This window comes from Platalea leucorodia, assembly GCF_965183815.1.
Source record: "Platalea leucorodia genome assembly, chromosome: 6".
Lineage (NCBI taxonomy): Eukaryota > Metazoa > Chordata > Aves > Pelecaniformes > Threskiornithidae > Platalea > Platalea leucorodia.
The window spans coordinates 86545513-86564095 of record NC_138828.1 but is presented as its reverse complement, the minus strand read 5'-3'; the positions used below and the strand labels follow the sequence as shown (position 1 = coordinate 86564095).

The window sequence follows — 18583 nt, the reverse complement described above, 5'->3', positions numbered from 1 at the left end:
AAGTTGGTACGTATAGCTCTCTGGGTCAATCCTGTTCTTAATTAACTTTGCAAATGGGTCTGTTTGCTTATGAGGATGCATAGTATCTCCCCAGCCCCGGTCACCTGAGAGGCAGCACTCCTCGCTTCTCTTCCCTGGGCGTTTGCACAGGTCGGAGCCGGGGGGTCTCCCCGCTGCCGGAGGGTTCCCACCCCCAGGACCGGGCTGGCGAGGGTTCCCCGCTGGGTCTGGGGCTCGGCACAGCCCGCACCTCCTTTATTCCTGCCTTTTAGCTACCTGGTGTTTGACACAGGCGGAAAAACGTCTTGGCCCCGTCGCCGTGCGGGGCACGGTGCAGGTCCGAGCTGCCCGTAGCTGTACCCGCAGCCATGGCGTGGGGTGCTGCGGCCTCGGGACTCCTGAAACCGCTTCTCGTGGTTAGCCCCTGGGATCTGCTGCTTTGCCTCAGGGCTCCAGCTCCCGAGAGCTTGCCTAGGCCCGCGCTTTTGGCTCTTCATCTGAATATTGTCCCATCTCTCAGCTCATTAGAACATTATCTGGCTTGTTTTAATAAACTGCGGTGGGACCAGAGGCATTTGCTCGAGGGTGATCTTTTTTTTTAGCCCGTCGCGCACAGAAAGTACTAGCGGTCAGTGTTAGCACAGCTGGAAGCGACTCGATGCTGGAGGGCCCAGTCTTTCCTCAGTGTTTATCTTTTGTAGCTGTTTACAATTTTTTACCTTTTTTTTTCTGCTTTAGGAATTCTCAAAGGTTGAGGCAGCCCCATGTGTTGGCCAGGACCACCTTTATATAAACTTACATCTACAATACATCTAGAATACAGCTCTCGCGTACTTTTTGCACCCTGGCGTATTTTGCAAAGTTTGCGCGTTTTTGGGGTGCAGTTAGGACAGCAGAAGGTACGTTTGTCCCCGCTCCCGGTAGCGAGCGAGCTCATCTCTACACGGGGTTACCGTTGTGCTCCCCTGCCTCCCCAGGAGCCTTGTGTCTGACGGCGGTGGCTGGGCAAGAGGCCTCAGCGTGGTGGGGTTTGCTCTTACCAGGATCTGGGGTGGATGTTAGGCAGGTTTTTTTGACAACCATCTTCTGCAGCAGAAGGGGTTGGAGGCTGCCTCCGGTTCTTCAGCACGGCCGGGAGATCCTGCGTACCAACAGCACAGCCCAGCCTTTGATCTGTGATCCTCTTAAATCTGTGATCCTCTCTGTGGTACGAGAGATGCTGCCTGGAGGGGGAGTGCCAAGAAGGATGCTTCCAGGCTTGCCAGGTGATAGAATCATGGAAGGGTTTGGGTGGGAAGGGACCTTAGAGATCATCTGGTTCCAACCCCCTGCCATGGGCAGGGACACCTTCCCCCAGACCAGGGTGCTCAGAGCCCCGTCCAGCCTGGCCCTGGACACTGCCAGGGACGGGGCACCCACAGCTCCTCTGGGCAGCCTGGTCCAGGGCCTCCCCACCCTCAGAGTGAAGAACCACCTCCTTGTATCTAATCTAAGTCTGCCCTCTTCCAGTTTGTAGCCATTCCCCCTTGTCCTGTCACTATGTGCCCTTGTAAAAGTCCCTCCCCAGCTTTCCTGCAGGCCCCCTTCAAGCGCTGGGAGGCTGCTATCAGGTCTCCCCGCAGCCTTCTCCGGGCTGAGCACCCCCAGCTCTCAGCCTGTCCTCACAGCAGAGGTGCTCCAGCCTCGGAGCATCTTCGTGGCCTCCTCCGGCCCCGCTCCAACAGCTCCATGTCCTTCCCGTGCTGAGGACCCCCGAGCTGGACGCAGGGCTCCGGGGGGGTCTCCCCAGAGCGGGGCAGAGGGGCAGAATCCCCTCCCTCGCCCCGCTGCCCACGCTGCGGGGGATGCAGCCCAGGGTACGGGTGGCTTTCTGGGCTGTGAGAGCACATTGCTTGGGTCATGGTGTTTCTTATCAACCAACGCCCCCACGTCGTCCTCCTCAGGGCTGCTCTCCATCCGTTCCCCGCCCAGCCCGTGTTTGCGCTTGGGATTGCCCCGACCCATGTGCAGGACCTTGCGCTTGGCCTTGTTGAACGTCATGAGGTTCGCACGGGCCCACCTCTCCAGGGTCAGGGTCCCTCTGGACGGCATCCCTGCCCTCCAGCGTGTCGACCGCACCACACAGCTTGGTGTCGTCGGCAAACGTGCTGCGGGTGCGCTCAATCCCACTGTCCATGTCGCCGACAGAGCTGTTAAACACCGCCGGTCCCAATACCGGCCCCTGAGGAACGCCACTCCTCGCTGGTCTCCACTGGGACATTGAGCCGTTGACCGCAACTCTTTGAGTGCAACCGTCCAGCCAATTCCTTATCCAAAAATTCTTGATGCTGATTGAAGAGAGACGGTCTTAACTGCCTGGAGGCTGGGGGAAGCCCCGCTGTGCTTCGGGGAGACAAATGGACGGGGCAGTGGGAGTAACTTGCACACGAACACAAGCTTGCGTGCGCTCGCCTCTGAGCGGCTGCTGCAGCCGTTCACCCTCGCTCAGGACGGCGAGGGAGACGGAGGGACCCTCGCCCCCCGCCCAGCGCTGTCGTCGGCAGGGGTTCGCTGGCGTCGTCCCCTGTCCCCCGCCGAGCACCGCTGAAGTCCTGCCTCCCTCAGCGGCGCGCTGGGGCGAGGAGCGTGGCGGACGCCCTGGCAGCCTTCCGGGAGCTGGACGGCCGCGTCTAAACTGCGCGAGAGAGGCCAGCAGCCTTCGTCCCGAGCGGAGGAGTCACCCGCGGGGGCAGCAGGCCACGCGTGTTACAGAAGGTCCCGACTATAAAATGCGGGCAGCTCGGGTCCCGGGGCCGGCAGCTCTCGAGGGCCTGACGTCGGGTCGTAGATCAAGCGTGGATGCGGGATCGAAGATGCTGGTAGAGATGCTGCTGGTAGAGAACATGTCTGAAGTATTAGAATGAAATGACGTTCCTTGCTTCCTACGTTAATTACCTTTCTCACTCTTCTTGTGGGTATCCACATTTGCTCTATCACTTAATCCAGCGGCATAATCTTTTATCCCGTGGGAAGATCTCACAAGCTGCACCCTTGCTCTGTGTTGGGCACCCAACCATGTGCTGTTTGAGCTGCCAGTTAAATGATACTTAGGGCTCTGGAAGGACTTCGCTGGTTCAAACCAAACCAAAAACCAGGACTTGGAGAGTCTTAGAGGAACTGAAGACCCAGACTAACGACCCCCCCGCCGTGGGAGCTGCTGTTGGGACTAGCGTGGAGGTGGAGCGGGCCCCCGCCACGACCCGCGTTTCTGCGCCACGTTTACTAAAAGCCTTGCACCATTTATTTTCCTTTTGGGCCTCGGACAGCGTTTCCCCGCGGTGGAGATGAACAAAACGGGGCTGCATCTGGCCTCTGGGTAAGGGTGCTGTCCAGGTGGGACGGGATTTCGACACGGGGAATTCTCACCCTTTCTTTCAGCCGGCTAAAATCCAGCGAGAAGGTGGCTTTCCCCGCGTTACGCGGAGCAGCCGGCGGCGATCGGTCCCGTCAGGCTTTCGGGCTGTGCTGGGGGGTCGGCGTGTAATGAGATCCAGACCCTGCCGTCCTTTTCAGTCGATGGATGGGAGCGTGTAACCTGAACTCGGCGCGCTAAGTGCTTTTCACTTACCCCGGGGACTTTGGGTCGAGTCCGAGAATAAAATGAGGAGGTGGGCTGGCACGCGTGCGGTGCCGCGGCAGACGGTCGCCTTGGCCGGTCCCCACGGCGGTTCGGTGCCGCCGTGCCGGTGCTATTTTGGGCAAAGAGAAGATACGCAGCTCCCAGGGTGGGTTTTTTTGTGAACTGGCATGAAATTTGTGCAGACTTTCAGCTGAAGTCTGTACCAGTCTGTGTTTCTGTAGCGCAATTGCAGCCGGCTGCTTTTACTGACAAGTATTGAAATTGCTTTCAGAGCAAAAACACGGTGAGAGTTTTTAGTGTATCAAACAGAATAAAACCCCGGTCTGCATGCTTCAGGTATGAGCCTTACAGGGTAGGAAATTCCACGTGTGTGATTAATTACTGAATTTTGGGCTGTCTGAAGTGTCCCTGGAGTCTTTTATAAAGTGTTCCTGGTTTTTGAGCTCTGGCTGGAGGGAAAGGGCGGAACAGCTGGAGGGGAGCCATGCCCCGCTTGCCGCTCTCCCCGCTCCCCAGACCCGGTCGCTTGGATGTGCCGCGGTGCTGCAGCCCCTCGTCTCGGCGCCCGCCGGAACCCGGCGCCTCCTGTCCCACCCTGCTCCTGGGAGGCCACGCTTTGCTGCTGGGCAGTCTCCCAGTTCCCAGCCTCATTGCTCTCGGCCCGTTATCACCTGTGGTTCATAGGCCAAATTGCCCTTTAGCTGAAATAGCTTTCCCCTTTGCTCGTGTCCGCCCCTCGGATGTAATTACAACGCAATTGAACCTTCACTGAGCCTTTATTTTGCTGCCTTGGGCTGCGTGGGTGTTTTCAGTCTCTTGTAGGGTCCTCGTCCTGCAGCGTGGCGGGAGCGCAGGGCCGAGGGAGCTGCCAGGGTTAAATAAGGCGATGCCGCTTCTCCAGCCGCGGGCTGCAGCGGCCGCCGCCTTCTCGCCCTCGCCCAGGTGCTGCTGGTGTCGGAGGTGCAGCGGGTCCCCGGGCCCGCGGACCCCTCGTGCAGGAGGCGGCTTCAGTGCCGGGGGCTGGCGCCCGCGGGAGCCGCAGCCGTGGGGAGGTCGTGGGGGGGTCCCGCAGCAGCGGGGGCACGGCTGCGCCCCTGGGATGGGCGCAGCGGCGAGGCCAGGGCGAAGGGGCCGCCGCCGTCCCCCCCGGACCCCTCCGCAGAGCAGCGCGGGTCCCTTCGGGTCCGCTCAGCACCGGTGCCCCCTCCCACGGGAACGCTCGGGCGCCTGGAGCACTCGGCCATCGCAGGGGCGGCAGTTTTCTGTCTTAGCTCTTTCTGATTGACTCCAGCTTCTCCGTCCCAAATGCTACTTTTTAGTCTGATGCTTCCCATCCTCAGCCTCTGGAAAAAATTAAGTTAATGGGCCCTGGGAGGGGGTGGCTTTCGTTGTGTTAGACAACTTTTAAGAGTCTCATAAAACCACAGATTTTTATTTTTAGAATATATATTTACACAGGCGCGCACACACACATATATCTATCTATATTTTAATTCTCTCAACTTTCAAAACCTCAATCCAGGGAGAACATCTGTGCGAGGCACCACAGATGTTCATTTTCCTAATTTAGAAGTTACTCAGAAACCAAAACGCGCTGCGGACGGCGGCTCTGGCGGTTGGGCGCCGGCTGTCCGCGGCACGGCGGGCTGCGGGACGGCCTCGCGTCCCCGGGAAATGTAACCTGCGGGTGAAAGTTGCCTTTAAAGACTTTTTCCAAGAGATTGCCCGTATCGCACCGGGCGTTTGCGACTAGTGGTGCTAGCAACGCGCTTTGTGTGTGGATGCTTGGGTATGCACGTGCTATTTAGGCAGGACAGTTGCCGCTGTGGGCGAGCCCGGGCCAGCCCGAGCTCCTCTCCCTCCTGGTGCCTTCGAAGTATGGGAAAATAATGGAATTGAAATGGGAGTTGTCAATAATGGAAAAGGAGGTCTGTGTTCACACACGTGAAATATACAGAATTAAAGATGCGGGTACAAGGAATTGGCATCCGAAGGGCCGGGATCTCCAGTGTGCGGTGGGGTGGGGGCATTGAGATTGATAAAGAATCCCCGGTGAGATCTGGCTCTAAACATTCCCGGTCGCTTCGGCATTTGACCCGCTGCGTTGCAGTTCTGGTGGAGCGTTGGTCCAGGGGCAGAGCGGACGCCAAGCAGGAATCCAGGGTTTGAGCTTGGCAGCGCGGCAGGGCTCAGACATGGCCGTCCGGCTGACGTGCCGGACACCGCCCCGGCGGCCGGGGCTCGGCTGCGGGGGCTCTTTTGGGGCAGGGGCTCTCCGAGGCCGGCGCTGCCGCGGGGGCTTGGCCGGTGTCCTTGGCCGTGCAGGGGTGCATCAAGCTTCTTGAAAATAAATCCCCTCTCTGGCAGGAGGCGCGTGGCCGGGGCCGAGCTGGGCGGCTGCGAGAGTGGGCGGCTGGTTGGGCGGTGAACGGCAGCGCCGCAAGATGGAAACGGCTCTGCGCAGACATCTCTCCGTCTGTCGGGGCTTAGCTCCGTCCATCTGTCCGGGCTCAGGGGATTTGCTCGCGAGGTCCTGGCCGCCTCGCGGGCCGGCGTGGCCGCGGCGGCGCATAGGCACGGGGCGGGCTGGGCTGCGGGCAGGAGAGGTTTGTGGGGCGCCGTGGACGCGCGCGGATGCCGAGCGGAGGGACGGAGCTGCCTGGACCCGCCGGCGAGGCGGCCGAGCCGGGGTGTTGCTAAGCTACTGGGGACCCCTCGCCCGAGAGGAGCATCGCCTGCCGCCGCCGCCGCCGGCTCGGTGCAGCATCCCCGGCGCGGGGAGGAGAGACCCACCGGCGGTGATGTAATGAGCCGCCGGGGCGGTGGTTGGAGACACCGGCAGGGAGAGGACGAGCGGCCGCAGCTCCGGCGGCTGGCATGGGCCCCCGCGGCCCCGGCACACCGCAGCCCCGCTGAGCAGCCGCCTCCGTAGCAGCCGGCGCTTCGGGAGAGGCATTTGCTGGATTACCGGGGCGGATGGCGAGCGGATAGAAGGAAGCTGCAGCCATTTGCAAGCGCTGCCGGGCAGCCCGTGCTCCCCAGACAGAGCCGCCGAGAGCCGCATTGTTGTGACCGAGTGCTAACAGTCTCTCTCTGCCTCCCTCTTTCCCTTTCTCTCTCTCGCTCCGTCTGTCTTTTCTGCAATGATGAGGCAGGCCCCAGCAACACGGAAGGTACAATCTGCTGCCGTATCCATACCGTCATTGCTAACGCTGCTTCTGAACGTACCTTGGTTTGCTCTTTTTTGTCCTTTTTTTTTTGTATGTTAATGCTGCTGCGCTTTAATTGTGAGTTCGCCTGGGTTTCAGGGACCTGTGGACGGGCGGGGGGGCGGGTTGCTGAATGAGAAAGCAGCATCGTTTCGTGCCTGCCTTTTCCTTTCAAGTTTCTGTGGAAGTCATTTCTCCATTTCACCTGTCTGTGCCTGCGTTGCATGCAGCATCTCTGCAGCTCGGCTGGGCTCCGGTGCCTTCCCGGCTGCCGGAGGCGCTGGTGCTTGGCTTGGGAAGTCGCATGTTAATAATAACGTTTTTCCTGCCCTAGCCGTGCAAGCCGTGCCGGTGGGTTCTGCCTGCTTTTAACATTTCCCAGTGTTTGTCCTCTCTGGGTCCCCTGTCGAGCTGACGTTTCTGCAGGTTACAGCACGGACCCTGGTTTGTGCTCTGGTAGTGTCCTATATGTTTATTTTTAGCTTAACCAGGATATCACTGCTCAGCTTAAAGAGAAATCCGGAGAATTTTTGCCTGATCTCAAAGAAGTGAAAATAAAAATAACCAAAGGCGCAAATGTGCAACTTCACTGGCCGTGCTGTGTCAGCGAGAAGACTTTGCCGTTTTATTGACGTTACAGTAAACGCTCTCGATTTATGTATGTGGTTCCTTGAGCTCACCAAACGCAGTGAAATACTTTGGTGGTGATTGCTTTAAGAGCTCCGGTTTAATCCACTTCCAAAGGAAAAGTTTTATAATTGCTGATTTTCCTCTGCCTCCAGCAGAAGGGTGGAGCGGTGGGGCCAGCCCAGCGCTCAGCGCCCTGTCTGCCAGGGAGCTTTACAAATCCCACAGCCGCTGGATTTAATCCTGCTTTTCCTGCCGTTACTCCCCCTGGACAGGCCGTCTCTGTGCGGGATCGCGCCTGGGAGAGAGTGCATGTGCAAGGCGTTGCCGGTTGTTTAAAATGCAAAGTTTCTTGTAGCCTATACCCAGCAACAGCGCAGGGGACGTGGTCCTGGGAAAAACGCCCCGGGGAGCTCGTCCTGCTGCGTGGAGTGCCGTGGGGTAGAGGCAGCCTTAACGCCAACAGGTTCTGCCTGGAGAAGGCTCGGTTCCTCCGAGAGGCCGAGCTCCCTGACGGGGAGCGGGATGGCATCGCGCCCGCTCGGGTGGGCAGCGCCGAGCTGCGGCCTCCGCTCGGTTAGTGCCCCTGCGGCCGCTGCGGCCGCCGCCAGCCCCGCTCGGGGGTGCACGCCGGCCCCCTCCACCCGCTGCTGCAAAACCTCGCGGAAACTACGTGGGAAATCCCTGCAGCAGCAATCGCCGTCTGGGAAGTTCTGCTTTTCTGCATCAGGAGCCCTCAGACTTTGTCCAGCAGAAGCATTCAGCAGCGCGGTACCAGTCCTGCCTGGTGCACGGTGATGTTAATACGAACCTGCTCGTCCGTGCCCACGCCAGTGCCAACGTTTGGTGCTCCCGGCTGGGTCTGGACGGAGACTCCTGCGCTCGGAGCGGAACCAAGCCGGGAGGGACCTGCAGGACTTGCGATCTGCAGCCCCACCTTCGAGACGGGCCGTGCCGGCTCCACCGCGGGCAGCTGGTAGCCAGGAGGAGTTTTGCCAGATTTCTTGCTGCTAGAAGCAAAGTTTGTGTCTGAGTGAGTCTGTCTGGAGCCCCAGATGCTCTCCATGCTCCTGAGTGCAGGACCTGCCAAGGGAACAAAGGTTGTGTAATGCCATCAAATATTTATGCAGCAACATTATGCAGCAGAGTTCAGAACTGCCAAATGAAATATTAATAGCCACAGCTGGGTGGTGCAGAGCATCCCGGGCTCCAGGAGGGCCCAGAGATTTGGTACTGAGCAGCTCCATAGTCTGGAGTCCGGCAGAAGCATGAGCGTCTGCTCCCAGCTCCCGAGCAGGGCTCCTGGGTGCTCCCGTAGCCGCGAAGAGCTTTGTTGGTGGAGTCCTGCTGCCTCCCTCCTGCGCGCCGGCCCCTCGCCAGCTGGGTGCCGGCCCCTCGCCAGCTGGGTGCCGTACCCTCGCCAGCTGGGTGCCGTACCCTCGCCAGCTGGGTGCCGGCCCCTCGCGGCTCTGCCCCCCGCGCCAAGGAGCCGCTCCCGGGGGTCTCGGAGCTGTCGCTTCAGCTTTTTGCGGTCTTCACGTGGCGTTACATGGAGGGGGACCAAAATGGCCATCCACCTTGCACCAGAGGAGGCACGAAACCAGGATTAACCTCTGTCGTTTAGCGTGGCTAGCTTTTAGAGAAGGTTACCACGAGGTCTCTCCCTTTTTTAAGGGTTCGGTGTGGTTTGCGTGGGGGAAGACGCTCAGTGTCTCCCCACCCGCAGCCCAGCAGGGACGGGGTCAGTGGTCGCTTGCTGAGTTTTCCCCGACGCCTGGCTGCTGCGGCGGGCAGCGCTAAGCTCTATTTTGAACACGGAGACTTGGTTGCCCGTGCGAAACACCCCAGCCCGTGGCTGCTCCTGCCCGGCACGCACCGGGGCGCTTTCGGTGCCGACGGCGCGGAGCAGGACGGCAGGGAGCACCGTGCCCGGCGCCGGGGGCTCTCCGGAGCTGCCCGCTGCGTGGGGCCCCGCTGCTCGGCGGGGAGTGGGAGCAGCTCCCTCTGCGTGGCTGGCAGAGTCCCCCGGCGAGGCGGCTTTTCAGGGCGTTTTTCAGGTTTTTAGAGCCACTCAATGTAATTTTTATTTAGTAGGGCTTTTGAAAGATGCCGGAGTACTCCTGGAGAGCTTAGACTACTGCTCCTAGATCAGCTCTGTATATATCTGAGGGTTTTAAGCTTTTACTGTTGTCATTACATTTTCCTGGCAAATTTTGCCAAGCAGATGATGTTACAGAAGACGGGGATCTGCCCTCAGTATTGAAATGGGCCTCCTGTTGAGTGCAGCCTTTTAGAGAAGGCTGGAAGTGAGCAAAATAGGATTTAGCGCAGGTAATACAGGAGATAATCGCCTATTTTGAACTCATAACCTCTCCAGTTCTAATCTATATTTAAAAACCCCAAAAGCAGCAGCTGTAAGATCTCTCAGCTGGTTTCTCAAGGCCTTGGGTGGGAATAAGGCCATTGCTTCTGGACATCAGAGAGAAGCTGTAGCGTGGACGCGATGCTGCGCTGGCCAGGGACGGGGGGCTGAGCGACTGCCGACGGGCTTCGTACGGCCGAGCGTCTCGCTCGGGACTGCGTCCTTGGGGAGCGTCACCCGGCAGCGTTTTTATTGATCTGTTCTCTTCTTGGTTACTTTAAGCTATGGATTAGGTAATAGAATAAAAAATGAAGCAGAACGTGAAAAGCTTTAAAACACGCTCCGGTGTTGTAAAGCTGCCGCTGGGGAGCAGATGCCCCCGCCACGGCTCCCTCTGCCCGGTCCCGTAGCTTCCCCGCTGCCGGCTGGCGGGAGAGTGCTGCCGGCTCCGCTGCTACCTGTTGCTGTATCGGTTATGGGTGGAGTATTTGTCAACGGGAAAAATGCTTCTTACCTGATGTATACGTGCGCGGCAAGGACGCGCTGAGGTGCGCAGCGTGGCCTCCCCGCCGGAGCACCGGCTTGGTGACGGTCGCATTACTGCTGCGCTGCATGTGCAGCCGGCGGGTGGACCGGGGGGCTGGGGTCCTGCCTTGACGTCGAGGGGTGCATTTATTTCCAGAAATGAAAAGAGAAGATGGAAGTGTTTGCGAATCAGCTCCATGTTGTCCCTGAGAGTTTTATGACTAAAGAGGAATAGAGCCCGGGGGCTCCAGCATCTCTGTGGGCAGCTGGCTCGGCGATGCTCTGGTCCCTTCAAAAGACAAAGGGCGGAGGGGAGGGGAAAAAAATGTTTAAAAATTTAAACAGTGAAATCTCACACTCAAGTGACCTCTGGGAAAGGTGTGCTGAGTTCAGCCCGCTCCTCGGCAGCGGAACCGGGCGAGCCCCGAGCCGCTCCGCAGGGAGGCGGCCGCACCTTTCCAGGCTGAGCCCGGGCAGCCCAGATTTTGCCGTGGGAGCCAAAGATCTCTCAGAAGGGAACGGTGCATCGCCTCCCCGGCGTCTGCCGGAGCTGGGGGGGGTCCAGGCGCAGGATTCAGGGAATCGGCCGTCTGCCCGGCTCTGTGGTCCTGCACCTTGCTGAGGGGGCCGGAGCTCGATGGCCGATCTCTGGTCTGGGCGAGAACCTGACCGGGAGGCTGGGCCGCCGCCGGGCTCTGTTCCTCTGTTTCCACAGGAGCTCTGCTAGCAGGGTTCCACCTGGAGCTGCCCGGGAGCGCGGGTTAATGAGCTCATACACCTGATGCCATGCACACTAATTGCCCTGATGTCTTTTGTTTCCTTTACCTTCTTCTCTGCTGCATCTGCTGCTGCGCTGCTGCGGTCTGTGTCTCTGCTCCTGTCTGTCCCTGTATGAATGTCTCTCCTCCTCTGCCTTCCGCTCCCGCTGCCCTCCAGACCACCGCCCGGCGGCCCAAGGTGAGCAGCAGCGGTCGGGGGCACTGGGATCCCCTCCGTGTTAAACACGAACTCCACGAGTGCTAACCCCAACGCGCGTTTTCTCCTGTCCTTCCATCTCGTCCTGCAGAGCCTGGAGGAGCTCACGGGAGCCGTGTGCTCCTCCGGAGCGTGTCTAAATCACTGGGACAACCTACCCGGGCAAAATGTCTGTAGAAAAGCTTGGTCCTCTTGGCCAGAGCTCACCTAACGGAGCGGAGCGTAAAAGCGGTGCGGTAATGCCCAGCCTGGCTGGCAGAGCACGCGGCTTGGGGTCCCTGTTGACGTTATTACTCGCTCCTGACGGACTGCCGTTCCCGGCGCGTGTGGGGCGCTTTTCAGGGGCATCTTGGGGGTGTCTGTGGGAGGAGAGGGGTAAGAGCCAAGAGGTGTCACCCGGGACTGTATTGATCCCAGCACAGAGAATGGCTCGCGGTTTGAGGTCTGCCCCTAGCCGGCAGGACGTGCCTTGCACAGGGGCCCGTGGCTGGAGGAGAGCAAGCAAGGGAGATGAATCCTCAAAGCACTCTCTAATAGCCAAATAAACGGGGAACAAGTGTTTTTCTCTTCTGTGCGGGGGTACACCACAGGGAGGGCTTTATTTTCACTGGCTTGTACAAGAAGCTCAGACCAGGGCAGCGACGGATTCGGTCAGTCCCAGGGTGACGGGGATCCCCGCTGCCCGGCAGCTAGCTCTCCCCCCCGAAAAGCGTCTCGGTAACTGTCATGGTGGCACCGGGGGCCAGAGCCCAGGCTGAGCTGGGGCCGCACGGGGAGGAGGAAAGTGTGACACAAGTGTGAGTGCAGCGTGAGGAGGAGAGCCCACCGCTCCTTCTGTAGGATAACATTTCCCTAAAATGCCCCCTCCCCAAACACTTGAGACCGGCAAGGATTTTGCTGTGGGTCCATGGGATGCGTTTGCAGTGAGGCAGAGAGGTGAGCTCAAGGTAAGCGGCTTTTGCGTGCTGGTGTGGATTTTAAGCCAGTTTCCAGTTCCAGCTGAGAGCTTACCCGTTACCAGGCGGGTCCTGGAGAGCTCCCAGTGGATCACGTACCATTGCCCCCAGTTTGAATGATGCTCTTGCCCTTGTTCTCTGCAGCCTGTGCTGGAGAGGAGCTGCGAGCGGGCGTCCTGCGTGACCTCCTCCTGCTCCTTTGGCCTCACATCCTCGCTGGGCAGGGATCAGAGCGGGTTGCAGACACCCCTGCTTGCGTGTTGAGATCAGAGCTGTTGGCAGGACTGACCGGCTGCTCCGGCGCTCCGCAGCGCTGAGGGCCCCTCTCGAGCTGTTGCCTCCTGTTCTGGTCGGGCTCACAGATGTGTCCGCATCGGAGAGGGTCAGCCGTCAGGCCGCTTTCTCTGGCGCCTTGGACCTTCCTGGCTTCCTGGGAACGGATTTTCAATAGGAACCATTAGTGCAGGTTGTCCGGTACCTGTGCTGAGGGCTCGAGGAGGTGCCGTGCTGCATTTTGGCCCTTTCTGGAAGGAAGTACGTCCCTCGGACCTTCCCTGACCCCGACTGCCAAGGCCAAGTCGCGGGTCTCCGAAGGTTTCTAGCGCTTCAGATGCCATAAGCAGTGGAACCGTACCAGGTGTGTCCCTGCCGATGCTGCTCTGTCCCCGCAGAAGCCGAAGGCTCACTCTGTGAAGGGTTTTTAATCCCCAAAGCAGCAGGAACAAGAACAATGTCCTTGTTTCGAGTAGTGTATTTCTTGGGGATAGCGTGTGTGGCTTGGTGCCACGGAGACTGTTCCCAGGCAGGGGCTCGCACCGTCCCTGGGGGAGCCTGGGATCGCACCCGGGAGGGGAAGGCTGAGCTGCCTGCCCGTCCGCGGCTGTTTCACCTATTGCAGCCGAGTTAGCCGAGGTTTGCCTAAAATAAGCTAGGAATCGGCAGAAGATCCGACTCCAGCATGGCAAGCGAGCGCCTGCTTTCCGTGAGCTGCCGCCGCTCTGGCAGGCGGGTGCGGAGGCGTGGATGCTGCGCCCGTCCCGGCAGCGCCCGGGCGCGTGCCCGGCGTGAGCCATGCGCCTTGCCAAACGGCCCCGCACCGAAGAGCCAATCTCGAGGAGTCAAATAAAAAGCCAGGAAATTGATTTACACAGCATTAGGTGCCACAGCAGTGAGCGCTCCAGAAATACAGGCCCGTGAGGAGAACAGCAGAGGTTTCTGATGGACCTGGCGCTTTCCTTCAGGCATCGGCTTCCCTTGGTCACCCGGGCCACGTGGCCAGCCTCGCTGCCGGGCTCCCAGCCGGCGAGTAACAGCCTCGCCAGCGCTGACGAAGCAGCTCTCTGCTGCGCTGTTCCTCCAAGCTCCGCTGGTTTTCCCTGGACTCTGGTGAACTCTTGCTACTCTGTCGTTTTCTCCTTCTGTTCCCCTAAAATTCGGGGCTGGTGTAGCTGCAGGCAGAGGGCGCAGACTCGGGCGCCTGCCGCGGTGTGTCCCCAACAAGCTGCCGGTGGCACCCGGCTCGGACTCCTGCAGATGCTTAGCAGCAGATGCGTCCCCTCCTGTTTCCAGATGTGGAGGATGGACAGGGGCGAAACCTTCCCCGCTCCCGTCGCGGCGTGCTTTGAGGTTTTGCTGTCTCATGCTCTGGAGCTGGAACACTGAAACCTCGGAGCGTGTTTCCACTCTGCGAACACGACCGAGGACCCTCGCTACTCGCTGCCCTGGTCCCCTCCGACACGCTCACTTGACAGGCAGGGTCTGCCCTCCTGTCCCGGGACCTCGGGGCGCGAGCTGGCCTTGCTGCGAAGAGCAAGGAGATGGGTCTGTACCTGCAGCGGCAGCGTAGGCAGGTGTGGTAGCGCAAGGAAATAAATGTGGCACGGTTTGTAGGGAGAGGCAATCTTTTATCGTCCCTGCTACTGCAGGAGGGAGGAGAGGGACTCCTCCTGTCTCAGGCCTGGAGCAGGGCTTGTGTGCTCAGAAAAAGATCCGGTTTGGTTTTTTAACTATGTCAGTGGTGTAATAAAATGTTACCTTTCCCTTCAACAACTGATTATCTGGGAATTTTGGCCGAGCCAGACTCCTCCCGGAGCAGCAGGAGATCACAGCGTTCTCGCTGCCGGGGAGGCTCTGCAGTGCCGGTCCTCGGCACGCTGCAGGTCTGGGTACGGCGAGGGCGCGGATGTGCTCTGTCCAGCCAGAGCTGTTGGGCCGTCAGCGTCCCCGCTGTCACCGCGCTCTCTGCCAAAACAGAGGGTTGTGCCTGATGCAGCCCTCGCCCGAGGGAAGCTCCTCTGTCGGGGCTGGGCTGTGGTCAGTCCCAGCTCCCCTCTGTCCCTGTGCCAGCGGGTAAGTACCGACTGTGTGCGAGCGCCTAAAGCACCTCTGAAATGTCACTCTGGGTTTCATCTGTGCTGGAAGTGCGAGTCTGGGAGACAGCGGTTGGCCTGCAGAAGCACCCTGGTGAAAGGAAAGCGCAGTGGCTGAAGTGGTGTCGAAGAGCGCAGGGAGATGGACCGGTCGTGGAAGCGTTGTCTCCCTTGAAACGTGCTCATCTGACTCTCTCCCTTGGCCGTGTTGTTTTGCAGCCCACCCGGACCCCCAATTCTGCAGCATCCAGCGGCACGGCTGGGCCCTCGGGCTCAGCCTCTGCCTCCGGCGGGGAGATGAGCAGCAGCGAGCCCAGCACGCCTGCTCAGACACCGCTGGTGGCCCCGGTTATCCCAACGCCCTCCCTGACCTCGCCGGTGGCACCTCCGGTTCCCTCGCCCACAAAGGTAAGCTGTGGCCAAGGTAAGCTGTGGGCTCTGCCGGAGCGGAGGGTGGCAGCTGCTAAGGGGAGGAGGAGGGGAACCCCACCACCGGTACTGGTAGGGGGGGGATGAGGAAAAGGGGAGCAAGAGGTCCTCTGCCGGCGCCGGCGGCGGTCGCTGCGCAGGGCTCGTGTGACCGGCCGTAAAGCTGTGCCGGGTTTAGGCACCGTGGTCCGCGGGAGGAGCAGAGCAGCCAGGCAGCCGAGGGACAGAGGAGGGCGCGCAGCTTGGCGAGGAGTCGGCCAAGCACAAATGCAGAGGCCGACACACCAAAGCTGGAAAGAGACTTCCGAAGAGAAGAATGCCGTGCTTAACGTGGCTCCCGATGCACGTTCGCCCTTCCCGGGTCCCCGTGGGATCCACGTGGCATCGGAGCAGTTTGGCAGGCGAACGTTCGGGGGTCGAGGCTCTGAGTCAGAGCTTGAACCAGCCGGTGAGGGGAGAGCTCGACCGCCTGAAATGCAGAGGGCCTGAGCGCTGGCCCCTCCAGCCACTGGCGCTGGGTGAACTGGGGCGGAGGGGCCAGCAGCGGATGCGCTTTGGGAACGCTCCTGCCTTCAGGTGCCAAATACACTTAGAGAGGTCCGCTCTCTCCCAAACTTGGGTGTTTCTAATAATTATATCAGCATAGTTATTCCATTTTTGATCTTTAAAATAGTTTTCATTACTTCCGTCCTGTTTTGTATTAATTAGTTACAATTAGAGCTTGTGAAAGATTTAGGGCATGAGGGCAAAGAATTAATAGCATGAGAGGACAAAGAGCTCGCTCTGAGGTTGTGCCTGAGGGAAAGGCTGGAAAAGCCACCGCCTGGTGGGAAGGAGGGATGTCCCCGCTCCCCGGGTTGCCCACGAGGACTCTGGCAACGGGTTTATCTAATGGCTGCAAAACCCGTTTGCGTGGTGGTATTGGTGGCATCTGTATGTCCAGGGTTGAGAAAGCAGCAGAGGAGAAATCCGTGTGGAGAAATCTACGCTGCTTGACATCACGTAGGATTTTTTTCAAAATCTGTTCCTTAATGTCACCCAGCTTCGTGATTTTTAAGCTTTGGTCGTGAGGCTGCTTTAACCCCGTGCTCCTGCCAGGAGAGGGGGGGTTGTGTCCCCTTCTCCTGCCCTTGCTCGCAGCCGTTTGCCCGGGGACCGCTGCGCTGGCATCAGCGCTGGCATCAGCGCTTCTCTGGCCGTGGCGGCTGATCTGGCCAAAAAAGAACCGGCAAATACAGGATCAGTTTTCCCTGGTGGGAGCTCACCGGGGGATTACGTGGCCGCTGCTGTGGGATCGAGCGGGCGCTGGTGAAGAGCACAGGGCCGTCTCGGGGGGGCTGGCTGGGCTATGCCCCCCAAGGACTCAGTTGCCCTGGCTTCGGGCAGCTGCCCTGCTCTTGGCAAGGGCTCTCGCGGCAGCGGCGCGGGCAGGCGGCTGCAGGCGGGGGAATGGGACTGTAAAGTCCAGGTACCGGGGGAGCCTGGGGTCTGTTGCAGGGCACTGACGCTTCTGTACAGAACTGAAAAGAGGTGGGACTTTGGGCGGACCTGGGGTTTTCTTTAAACGGCACGGACGCCGGGCTTTCCTCAAAGGTGCGCAGCGACGGGGAACGGGGCGACGGGCGCGAGTGGCAGCCCGAGACGTTGCGGCGGGCGAGGGGAGAGCTCTCGCGGTGAGGGTGGTCACGCACCGGGATGGGTCTAGGGGGGCTGCGGAGCCTGTTGCGATAGGACAAGGGGTGATGGTTTTAAACTAAAAGAGGGGAGATACAGACTAGATCTAAGGAAGAAATTTTTTAGGATGAGGGTGGTGAGACACTGGCACGGGTTGCCCAGAGCGGTGGTAGATGCCCTGTCCCTGGAAACGTTCAAGGCCAGGTTGGAGGGGGCTCTGACCAGCCTGATCTGGGTGAAGATGGCCCTGCTCGTGGCAGGGGGCATGGACTGGATGGCCTTTGGAGGTCCCTTCAACCCAAACCGTTCTGTGGTTCTACGACCTTGCCCTTGGCGACAGCCGGAGCGTGGCCGGAGGAGGCCCCGGATCTACTCAGGGCAGCTTTGAGCAGGGAGGTGGAGCAGAGACCTCCGCTCACCTCTCCCACCCTCAGTTATTCTCCCAGTCTGTAAAACACCGGCGTACTTCAGATGTATGATTTGTGTTGGAGACAGGCCAGTGTAACGGAAGGTATTCTCTGTCTCCAGCACAGCTCGGCAGCGTCTCAGCGTCTCCACGAAGGCCAGGTGACTGCTGCCCCGCGGCTCTGGTTTGATGAGTGTGCATGTGGAAATCGCCCTGTCACCTCCCTGACGGGGAGCCGAGGGTTTTGCCTCGACCTAACTCGCTCTGCAGTAACAGCTTTGCAATGCCTCTGTAACGTCGTGCTGCTTGAGCGGCGTGTCCCCTCCTGCGCGGGCACTTCTCCGGGTAGAGCACAGCCGTCTAGAAGCACGCTGCCAGCCTCGCCTGCGTTTTAAGGCGAGTCGGGTGTGCCTTCCCCCTTGGCGTGTGAGGCTCGTGCTGGGGAAGCGCTACAGCCGGGGGGATGTGACCCCCGCGGGGGCTGCGTTTGCGCCTTGTTGGAAATCCCAAGCCTGTGTCCCTTTCCCAGGCACCAGCTTTCACTGCAGCACCGCTGGCTTTGGTCTCCAGGTGAGGCTGCAGGACGCAGCTGCAGTGCTGTGGCACTGCGCAGCCGCTCCTGGACCATCGCGCGCCGGTGTTAGCGTCCTCCTCAAGCTGTAGCTGTTACTGCAGGTACGGCTGGTTTCGCGATGAAGCCCAGCTGAGGCGGCCCGCATGCACTTAGAGAAGGGGGTGAATCCAGAGGGGTGCTGGGCAGCCTGCGGCGCTGCAGGGACGGCCCGAGGCGCCCGCCCCTGTGCGGGTAGCGGGCTGGAAAAGCCTCGGGGAAGGTCTTGGGCCGCCCAAGAGCTGATCTGGGGCGCACAGAGACCGTTTCAGGGCTTGCTCTGCCGAGGCAGGAGGATTCCCGGGTTTTAGGCTTGTACCTGGCTCGCCCTCATGGAGCTGCCCCGGGTCTGATGCCGTGGGTCCCAACGCCCACGGACCCCCGGGTGGGGAGCGCGGGGGGACCCCCACCCCGTACAGACGTGCTCCGTAGGGTGGCTGCTGGGGGAGGACGAAGGGGAGCAGCTCCCCCGGCGCGCGGTGATGTGGCGGCACGAATGCGCGGTGTGAGGTGCACCCTACGTCTGTGTGCCAGCACGCTTCTGAACGACGCGCTAATAACTCAAAGCACTGGCCGCTGTGAGTCTGTGCCACCGCGCGCCTTGTTTTGGTGGAACCTTTCTGCCAGATCTGGCTCTGGTCACTCAAACGCGATTCTTGCACGGCATCGCTCTGCTCTGGCCCCAGGGGCAGGAGGAGAGCTGCCGAGGGTGAATCCGGGGGCTGTGGCGTGGTGTTATTTTGTTTTTAAGGGATTTAGGCATCCATAGATCCCGGTGAAGTCAAAAGCGAGGTGCTCAGGACCTTTTCCCAGCCAAAAGGT

General features: G+C 60.0%; 1 protein-coding gene across 2 annotated transcripts in view; it reads left to right on the top strand.

The window, feature by feature from the left end:
* The window catches only part of DCTN1 (dynactin subunit 1), an 84612-nt gene that overhangs the window by 45024 nt on the left and 21005 nt on the right, over positions 1 to 18583 (top strand). For both annotated transcript variants that reach the window (XM_082315419.1, XM_082315420.1), the window contains one exon: positions 14862 to 15050. In XM_082315419.1, coding sequence (XP_082171545.1) covers positions 14862 to 15050 — 189 coding nt within the window. The remainder of the gene's footprint in view (positions 1 to 14861; positions 15051 to 18583) is intronic.